Source organism: Canis lupus, chromosome 14, assembly GCF_003254725.2.
Source record: "Canis lupus dingo isolate Sandy chromosome 14, ASM325472v2, whole genome shotgun sequence".
NCBI lineage: Eukaryota > Metazoa > Chordata > Mammalia > Carnivora > Canidae > Canis > Canis lupus.
In genome coordinates this window covers 26,986,223-26,997,092 of record NC_064256.1, presented here as the reverse complement: position 1 = coordinate 26,997,092, position 10,870 = coordinate 26,986,223, and the positions used below count along the sequence as shown (strand labels likewise).

Below are 10,870 nucleotides of genomic sequence, written 5' to 3'. Positions count from 1 at the left end.
ACTCCATCGGGCTATGTGCTCAGCAGAGTCTGCTTCAGATTATTTCTCCCTCCTCTATTTCTCAAATAAATAAATAAAATCTTAAAAAAAAATCATATAGTTCTCTTATCACAGGAAAAGGATTATTTAGATGTCAGCTAATGACCCAAACACCAAACCTATAACCTACAATTTTTTAATGGCTTTGAATAATACCCATCTTTCAAACCAGTAACAGTATTTCTCATTACTTTTAAGGATTATTTACTACAGGCAGTCCTCCTCTCTGTCCCAACCCCCTCCTCATTTTCCAGCATTCTTGCAAGGTCCAGATTCACTGCTTAGTGGCCATGTCATCCTTCATTGCTTCCTTGAGCTCCTCTTTTCATCATTTGTAAAGTGGAATATTTACTCACCTCATAGAACTTTTATAGGGTTCAAAATTCAATTGAACTGATATTTGTAAAGGCGTTGCATATGCTATAAGCCAATGTTATACATCTTAATTTAACAAAGAAATACCTCAAAAAAAATTCATACTTACTGCATCATGAGTACTATGTTATGCACTTTGATGGACATCAGTGTACAGAAATCACTGTTAAAAAGAAAAAATGTGAATAAATGCAAGCTATATTATAAATTTAAAATTATTTAATTATGATTCCTCCTGTGTTACAACTAATAGAGATACTATAAAGAAGATATAAGTGGAGTGCCTGGGTGGCTCAGTTGATTAAGCATCTGACTTGATTTCAGCTCAGGTCATTAACTCAGGGTCCTGGGATCCAGCCCACCATCGGGCTCCCTGCCAGAAGGGAGTCTGCTTCTCCTTCTCCCCCATCTTCCCCCTCCCCACCTTGAGTGCTCTCTCTCTTTCTAAAATAAACAAATAAATCTTAAAAAAAAAAAAAAAGATAAAAGCATTTATTGACTCAAAACTTTCTATAGCTCAAATAATGGTTAAGTATCTTCATGACTTTTTATTCTAAAAACAGACATGCTTTCCTACTATAGAACTTGTAGAGCTATTTAACCCAGGCTACAAATTATTGCTACTTTTTACTCACTTTTTGAAATTTTAGTAAACAGTCTACTACTTAGAAATTCTATGTAAGCCTGGTATAAAGGTGATAAAAATGTATCTTTTTTCTTTTTTTTTTAAGATTTTATTTACTTATGAGAGACACAGAGAGAGGCAGACTCAGGAGAAGCAGGCTCTATGCAAGGAGCCCGATATGGGACTGGATTCCGGGACTCCGGGATCACGCCCTGAGCTGAAGGCAGATGCTTAACCACTGAGCCACCAGGCGTCCCTTATCCCTTTTTTTTACTCAGTAAGAGTCAATAAGAGTCAATAATCAGTTAGATTCAACTGAAAAGCCTGAGAATTTCAAACCAATAATAGAGTATTATAAATTACTAGTATTTTTTTTTAGTTCTCTTACACTAAAAAGTCAACAAATACTAAAATATGTAAGAATATCTTAATTCTGAAAAATAAATAAGTAAAAAACAAATATTAAGTATATAGGTACATAATGTACATAAATATTATGTATGTTGACAAGGGCAAAGAGAACAGAAACAATCAGAGGCCAACAGGATTATTCCAAATGTGGTTTCCATGTCCATATACTTTATTCTTCATACTTTATAATTTAATGAGAAAATGATTAAAAATCAAAACTTACTACATATAACTCATTTCCTCTGCTATGATAGTAGGTACTGTATAATCAATCTGAAAAGCAAAAAATGAAAATAAGCCAACTGGAAAGAGGATCAAAGAGTCAAGTATTGCAGACACATTTCATACATAATCTCAAGGTTTAGAAATTTCTCCTTTTGCAAAGTTGATTCTAAGACTTTCTCTTATACATGGACGGGACACATGTCAAGGTCAGTTTTTTGTTTTTTTGTTTTTTTTTTAAGGAAATCTCCCCACCTCCCCTTGACTCAAGTTAATATGATAGACAAAGTCAAGATTCATTTAACTCCTCCAAAGTATTTCATGATGGAAGCTTACTTGTTTCATATCCAGTGGGCCAATATTGGTTATGTTGTTTAAGCGTGCCTTTCCAATAACTGTTTTTGAAAATTGAACTTGTGCAGTGATGTTTTCAACTTCAACAGAATAGTAGTTATTGTTTGTTATATTTAGTGTGTTCTGCAAAAGAAAGATAAAAAATGTATAAACATAACAAATATGTACTCAGAATTAATTTTAGGGGCACTGGGGTGGCTCAGTGGTTGAGTGTCTGCCTTTGGCTCAGGTTATGATCCTGGGGTCCTGGGATGGAGGATGGAGTCCGGCATCAGGCTCCCCACAGAGATCCTGCTTCTCCCTCTGCTAGGTCTTGGCCTCTCTCTCTGTCTCCCATGAATAAATTAAAAATAAATAAATTTTTTAAATGACCTCAAAAAAATAAAGACTTCAGCTGTGGCCATGCTTCAGTTATTAGGAGGAAGAAAAGTATTGCCAAAAATATCAAAGGACATTAAAGGAACTGCTTATTTGGTTTTATGGTGAGTACTATGTATATAATATGCTGATAATAAACACAATAAAAAGTCCAAAAAGTGTATTGTACAGGAATATAGAAAAATGAATGTTAGAAAATCTATTTGTAGTCTTAGCAAAAATTCTATTAAAAATTTAAGTTTCACCTAAGTTTTTGATAAATGTTAATATATAAATATCTTCACAGTCAATATTAATAAGCTACTTCCTAGTCTACTAAACACAAAGATGACCATTTAAAATGTTAAATAATACTTTAAATAAATTTTGTTTAAAAGAAATTGGATTTTAACTTCTGAGTAGAGATTCTAACTGGGTCACTTTGAGGAAGAAATGTGATACATTCAAAGTCTGTTGCAAAAAAATGGAGCTATATATTTCTATGCTTAATAGCTGGGGCAACTTCTGCAATTCTAATTCATAATGATTATCTTAAATTATTTTAGAAAATGACCAATGAAAAAATGTTAAATCAAGAGACAAAAAATAACAAATAAAACATCCAGAATAGTCATCACGAAGATATCAACAGAAACTAAATGATAAATATTTGTAAGGCAGATTGTAATGGTTATCATCTACACAAAAGGTCCTTATAAACCAAAAAAGAGGGCAGCCCGGGTGGCTCAGCGGTTCAGCGCTGCCTTCAGCCCAGGGCCTGATCCTGGAGACCCGGGATCGAGTCCTACGTCGGGTTCCCTGCATGGAGCCTGCTTCTCCCTCTGCCCTGCATGGAGCCTGCTTCTCCCTCTGCCTGTCTCTCTCTCAGTGGCTCTCATGAATAAATAAATAAAATCTTAAAAAAAAAATCAAAACAAAACAAAAAAACAAAGCCTTAAGAGGAAAAAAAAAAGCAAAGCATGAGTAAACAAATCAAAAGAGTACAAATATAAATGGCCAAGAAACACTTAAAAATTCTCAAATTCATTTATGGTTGAGAAAAAGTTGAATTTAGTACAGAATATTGCTTTAGATACATTACACTAGTAAAACTTGTAGAAAGCAACAAATTCTATTCCTGACAGGGATATGAGCAAAAGGGTCTATTTTTACATTCCTGGAAAACATGTGAAGTCTTGCAACCATTCAAATAAGGAAACTAGCAATATCCACTAAAATAAAAATAATGTATATCCTGTGACCTATCAATCCTACTTTTGAGCATTTATTCTAAAGAAATAAAAATATTAGGATGTTAATGACAGTAACATCCTAAACAAACAAACAAAAAAACTGAAAACAAAGTGAATGCCCATTCACAAAAATGGCCGAATAGCATTAAATCATTACATGGAATATTATGTGGCCCACTGGAAAGAAGAGATTAACTCTAAACCAGAAAATTAGGAGAGATTTCTACAAAGTATTAACAGGTGAGAAAACCAACATGTATAAAATATGTACAAAATATTATTCTTTGAAAATAAGTATTAAACTAAAAAAAAGCTAAATGTGAGCTTATAAATTAATATGAATATGGAAAAAGGTAGAACAATGCCATATGGAGTAAATGGAAAGAAACAACAGTCTCAGTAAACAAGGATTAAAAAAAAGAACATGGTAGGGGCACCTAAGTGGTTCAGTCAATTAAGTGTCTGCCTTGGGCTCAGCTCATGATCCTGGAGTTCTGAGATGGAGCCCCACTAGCTTGCTTTTGGGCTCCCTGCTCAGCAGAGAGTCTGCTCTTCTCATTCTCTCTACCCCTCCCTCTCCCACCACCGTTGGTTTGCTAGCTTTCTCTCTCAATAAAGTCTTAAAAAAAAAAAAAAAAAAAGAATATGCTAGCAGTGATTTTGTGACCCCATTTTTGCACTAATTTATAGTTATAAATATAGAGAATTTTTAAATCCCATAATAGTAGAAATAACCTTTATCTAAATATATAGTTTCATTTACTTGGCTCTTATTACCCATGTCAATTTAATTTCTAAACACTACAGGAAAGGGTTGTTAATCTGAAGTCAATAGACTTTCTGATACACGCCAAAGGGGATTCAGAAGAATCTTGGAATCCTTTGCACATGCAAAATAATGCTGGTATGTTTCTTTCTCTGAAGTGTCCATAGCTTTCAGTAGAATAGTGAAGGGATCAATGATGCAAAACAGGTTGAGAATAAAACTACAAGAATTAGAAAAAGATGTATTGAAGATTTTTTTTTAAAGATTTTATTTATTCATGAGACATACAGAGAGAGAGAGGCAGAGACATAGGCAGAGGGAGAAACAGGCTCCATGCAAGGAGCCCGATGTGGGACTTGATCCCAGGACCCCGGGATCACGCCCTGAGCTGAAGGCAGATGCTCAACCACTGAGACACCCAGGCGTCCCTAAAGTAGTTCCTCTAATGTACCGAAGATTAAAAAGATAACAAAAAACAACAGCCAAAAAAAAAAAAAAAAAAAACCCAAGACAGAAAGTTTAGCATTATCAGACATTTTGTTGCTGAGAGCAGTGAGAATCCACTTAATCTGTAAGTCAAGAGATCACAGTCGTAAACTTTTAAGTAGGGCAGCCTGGGTGGCTCAGCGGTTTACCACAGCCTTCAGCTCAGGGTGTGATCCTGGAGACCCCGGATCGAGTCCCACATCGGGCTCCCTGCATGGAACCTGCTTCTCCCTCTGCCTGTGTCTCTGCCTCTTTCTCTCTCTCTCTCTTTCTCATGAATAAATAAAATCTTAAAATAAACTTTTAGGTAATGATGACTTATTATCAAAGGTCTTAAATGATCTGTGATCTTTAGTTAGCAAATTTACACTTAGCAATCTATCCTATAGAAGTAACCTGAAATGGAAACAAAGTTTAAGTACAAAGATGTTTTCTGAATATTTATAATAGCAAAATTAAACATCTACTAAGAAATGGTTGAGTAAATTGTAATACATCCATATAAAAGACTACATGAAAGCACTTAATATGGGAAAATTTAGTGAGATTTCACTTAAGGTAAACTGTGCATGTGTATACACTTATACACGTGTGTATCCCTTATATACATTATGAAAATACCTGACTACATTTCTAAATGCATATAAGTATGCAAATATATACATGCATTATTAGCAAATATATGTATATATTTATAGTTAGATCTAGGTAGAAATAAAAATATACATCACAGTATTTTTCAAATGTATTACAATGATTAATATGTTCATAAGCAGAAAGACAAAAGTTATTAAAGCAGAGTAAGCAGTACTAATGTATATTCATTTTAAGAAACAAACGCAGTACTATATAATCCACTTTTCAAAATACTGATAGAGAACCTATGGAAAACTCAACCTCATCTGATGGTAATCCAGTCAAGCTTAATGTTTATCTTATATAATAATATTATTTCTTATTTAATGTTCATACGTTCTAAGTGTTAGCATCCCAAAAAGTGGGAATTCCTGAATATTTACTGAAAATAAAGTATATTTACATCTAAATATATTTATATTTAGAATGGAACATCATAGGACTTTTTAATCTTTTATTATGAATTTATAATATTTGATACTAAAACAAGTTTCAGAGGTTGGCCAAAAGAAAAATCTGGCCACTGCCTTAAACGCTGTACAAAAAGAAAAATACAATTCTCATTCCAGATGACTGTTAAAGTGAGAAAATATAGGACGCGAGAAAATATGGGACGCCTGGGTGACTCAGCTGTTGCCTTTGGCTCAGGTCGTGATCCTGGAGTCCGGGGACCAAGTCCCACACTGGAATCCCTGAATGGAGCCTGCTTTTCCCTCTGCCTATGTCTGCCTCCCTCTCTCTGTGTCTCTCATGAATAAATCAATAAAATCTTAAAAAATAAATAGAGTGAGAAAATAGTCAACAATTATTCACCAGTCATATGAAATGATTTATAATTAGCATTATGTTGTTTTATGCACATTTTTTTCCATAGATGCAGTTGTTTTTTTAAGCCAGGAGATTAACAACTTTTGGTGGTAAGTAATGAGGATAAATGGACCCAGGAGAGTTCTTTTTCTCCTGTAATTAATGAGCAATTCCATTTTAACATACCATTCCCCTATACTCCTGTCCCTCCAAACCTCTCTCCTCACAACTACAACCAGAGGTATCTCTATTTCTACCTCAAGGATATGAACCACCCCTGCAAGGAAAACCAACTAGAGTCCAATATTGCTCTTCCCAACAAACCACTGCCACACAGATGCACCCTTGTGGCATGACCAATACACATTTTCCTTTTTAATTATTTAGTGGTTTCCAAACCATGCTTCTTTTCAAACAAATGTTAACAGTTAAATAGGCAGACCTTCTCTGAGGTTTTGTTTGTTGCTTTCAGGAGTAGGGAGGCTGTAGAGTACTGAAACACCACTGTCCAGGAAAATACTGTGGATATTTTCCCACTCACTAATTTATAAGAGAAATCAAACAGTCATCTATACTTTATCTTTCAAGACCATAAAGGAATAGTCTGGTAAAATGACAAAAAAAAAAACAAAAAAAAACCAAAAAACAAAAAACAAAAACTGTACTCCACCAAATACAAGGAAAAGAAAATGGTATATTTATAACATTTATAGAATCAATTATTTTAACACTTTGCTAGAAGCTAGTTGAAGTCAAATGTTGAAAAGTGAACAAACTGTTAATATTTTTTTGCCCAAGATTGTTCATTTTACCATCTTAAAGGCAACTTCAAATGCTTAAATGATTCTTGTATACACAATTGCCAGTACTATTTGCCATTTTCAGCAGAACCAGAAATGATAAAGATCAATAGCAGACACACAGAAGCAAACTGACCAGTGCCACATTTAATATTCTCTAAAGGGACAAAGGCATACTTAATATCATAAAGGAATATAGTAAAATATTTAACGTAAATTTGTACTTACCGTGATATTTAAATATACTGTACGCTTTTGAACATCATAACTGACGTATGCTGATTTTACGCCAATGTATTTCACGTCAATAGAGCGAGGGAAAAGGAAAAATACAGCCAATCCAGAAAGGAGCAGACAAACAAACACAGAAGCCATCACATACAGCTTTCTGAAAAGAAAAATGAAGTACTGAAATACATGTGCATCAAAAAGTACATAATAAAAACATTTAGAGAAGATATTTTCAACTTGAATTTTCCCTATTATACTTGCAGTAGATGTACAATTTTACCAACTTTTTGTATTATAAAAATATTTAGTAGGATTGGGTTTGGTCTATTAAGTGTTAAAATGTCCTCCTTAAAAGACATATGTACCATTTTGGAGACTGGGATTTCAGGGCTATCGTAGGTAGAATATTTACTACAGTAATTCCTAAACCAGGCTATACACTATAATTAATTAAGCTGAGGAACTTCATAAAAAAATAGACTTCAAGACTCCCTTCTCTCCCTTCTGAATTCACTAAAGCAGAATTTTCACATGTGGGTTTTGCCATTATATAATTCCCTAAAGTGACGGCTCATCAGAACCTGTGAAATCCTTAAAAACATAATGACATAACCACATGCCTCATCAATCTCACCAAGTCGCACTAACACTTTGAATCTCTCATTCCAAAGTATTTATGTACTCCAGTTTTAAAAATACTGTTGACATTAATCAACTCTGCTTTGATGATGTTGTTAAACTGCTTTTTTGAAAATCAGGAAAGGAGTAATATTATGCAGATATAAGACAAGAAAAAAATAAACTTTCTATGCCTTTACTATTTTTCAAATTCCCCTTGAAATCTAGCTCTTCTTTTTCTCGCTCTTTATTTCCAATCTCCAGGGATCCGCCTCCATCCTCAAGTTTACCCTCCAAACTAGGGTTTCAAAATACAATTTTCCTGATTTCTCCAACAAATAACTCCACAGCAGCACCTTTGTTTCTTTCTATGTCTTGCATGTCACTTTATGTCATTTATTGGTCTGTTTCTATAAGTGAACTCTCCTCATTATGGGCCACATCTTTCATCTTCTTTCCATGCTTGGTAATTTTTAATTGGATGCCGACTCATGTATTTTACCATGTTGAGTGTTGGATATTTTAGTATTCCTGCATATATTCTTGAGTTTTGTATGGGGTAGAGTTGAGTTTCTTGAAAACAATTTGAACCTTTTAAGGTCTGCTCTTGGGTTTTGTTAAGCATGAGCATTACAGCTTTTAATCTACTGTTTTTTCTGTTACTGTGGAAATAATCCTGAGTACTCTACACAATTCCCTATGAATTATGAAATTTTCCATAGTGATTGGTGGAAACTATCCCTAGCCCTATGTGGGCTCTGAGGATTGTTCCCTCTGTCCTTTTTTGCATGTTTCTTCCTTCAGTCTCAAATACTTTCCTTATACACATACACTGACCAGTACTCAGCTAAACACTCAAGGAATACCCAGTGTGGCTCTCTACTGCCTAGTAGTACTATGTCCTATTAAGTCTGGTCTTGGCCTCCTAGATTCCCATTACCATTTATCTCCTCAGTTTAGGGGCACTGCTAAACTCTGTCTGGGCTCTTTCCATTGTGCTGTGGTCTGATATTTTTCCCTAGACACTAATGTGATACGATTGTAGGACTTACCTTATTTGTTTTTCCTTTCTCAAATACCACTGTCCTGTACTGACTGATGCCTATTGTCCAAAAATATGGTTTCATTTATCTGTCTGGTTTTTTAGTTGTTTTATACAGAAAAATAAATCTAGTGCCTATGAGGATTCCATCTTGGTCAGAAGTAAAAAATCAAATTTATTTGATTTTGTATTTGTAGCCCTTTGTTTTTATGCAAAGAATCTTGTTCCCTAATGGCATTAGTACATAACTATCTGCTTTATGTATCAGTTTCAAAATGATACTAACATTACTTCTAATAATGTAGCTATTGAGTGCAGTTTAAACTTTTGTTTTTAGTTGTCTTTGTCATTTAGAACATGTCTTACTAGACATTGACAGTCAAAATGAAATACTGTCAAGTCACTTAAAAGTGATTCTCTCAGGGATGCCTAGGTGGCGTCTGCCTTTGGCTCAGGTCATGATCCCATGGTCCTGGGATCAAGTCCCTCATTGGGCTCCTTGCTCGTGGGGAGCCTGCTTCTCCCACTGCCTGATGCTCCCCATGCTTGTGCACAGTCTCTCTCTGACAAATAAATAAAATCTTTTAAAAAAAGTGATTCTTTGATCTGTGGTTATGCCACGAACTGGAATTCAGTTAGAATCATTTGTTTCAGTTTTTAGGAATTTTTTTTCCCTTCTGATTTCAACTTTTAAGTTCTCTTTTAAAAAAAATGTATTTCTAAAGTCCAAACAATATAAATACATATACATACAGAGATCTCACTTGCTTACCTGTTCCCCCTTCCTAGTTCCCTCCCAAACTCTCAGAGTAATTGTTTTATAAGTCTTTGGTTTATCATTCCACTGTTTCTCTCTCCTTCTCTGTATGTATGTGTTTATTCAGATAAAAACGTACTCTGGATATCGACAGTAGTACAATATAGAGTTCTCCCTCATTTCATCATCGTATAGATGTAGCATAACTTATTCTACTAGAACCTCATCACTGGCCATTTACATTATTTCTAGTCTTTTGCTATTACAAACATTGGCACAGTGGATAACTTTCACAAAAGCCACTGACTATATCTGACAATTATCCTTAGAAAAAAAATTTCAAAGTAGAATTCCTGAGCCAAAGGGTCAATGTATATGTAATTTTCCTAGGTAATGCCAAATCCCCCTTTACTAACAAGGTATGTGTGTGCTCATTTCACACAGTACTGCCGACAAAACACTGTCAAAATTTGGAGTTCTGGCTAATCTGGTAGATAAGAAGTGGTATTTCAATGTTGTTTTAATCTGTTTTTCTCTTATAAGACTGAACATCTTTTCCCATGCTTAAAAGACATCTGTATTTCTTTCTTGTGGACTAGTCATTCATAATATCTGTGATAATGTACAGACATCACTCCCAGCTTGCCATTTAGATTCTGGCTTTAATTAAGGTTTTTGTTTTCATCTTATAAAAGTTAATCTATGCTCTGTAAGATGAATTCCATCTTTTCTTTCCTCACTGGATTTTGAATCAAATGCAGAAAAGGTTTTTCATCCTAAGATTTAGAGGAATTAAGCCTAATTTCTTGAATATTCATAACCATCTACTATAGACTTAAAAATCCCTGGTTCATTTTCCTTCCATAGATATTTATTTCCAAAGGTTTTATTTATTTGAGAGAGAGACCACAAGCTGGGGAGAGGGACAGAGGGAGAAGCAGACTCCTTGTTGACCAGGGAGCCCGATGCAGAACTCGATCCCAGGACCCTGAGGCATGATCTGAGCTGAAGGCAGACACTAAACTGACTGAGCCACCCAGGCACCCCTTTATGAATGTTTAAATATTCTGCTCTACTGGTTACTTGTTTGG

General features: G+C 34.6%; 1 protein-coding gene across 2 annotated transcripts in view; it reads right to left on the bottom strand.

The window, feature by feature from the left end:
* The window catches only part of TMEM106B (transmembrane protein 106B), a 29,644-nt gene that overhangs the window by 6,215 nt on the left and 12,559 nt on the right, over positions 1-10,870 (bottom strand). For both annotated transcript variants that reach the window (XM_035698565.2, XM_025471200.3), the window contains exons 4-7: positions 7,360-7,519; positions 2,009-2,149; positions 1,674-1,723; positions 524-577 (exon numbers count right to left, since the gene is read on the bottom strand). In XM_035698565.2, coding sequence (XP_035554458.1) covers positions 524-577; positions 1,674-1,723; positions 2,009-2,149; positions 7,360-7,519 — 405 coding nt within the window. The remainder of the gene's footprint in view (positions 1-523; positions 578-1,673; positions 1,724-2,008; positions 2,150-7,359; positions 7,520-10,870) is intronic.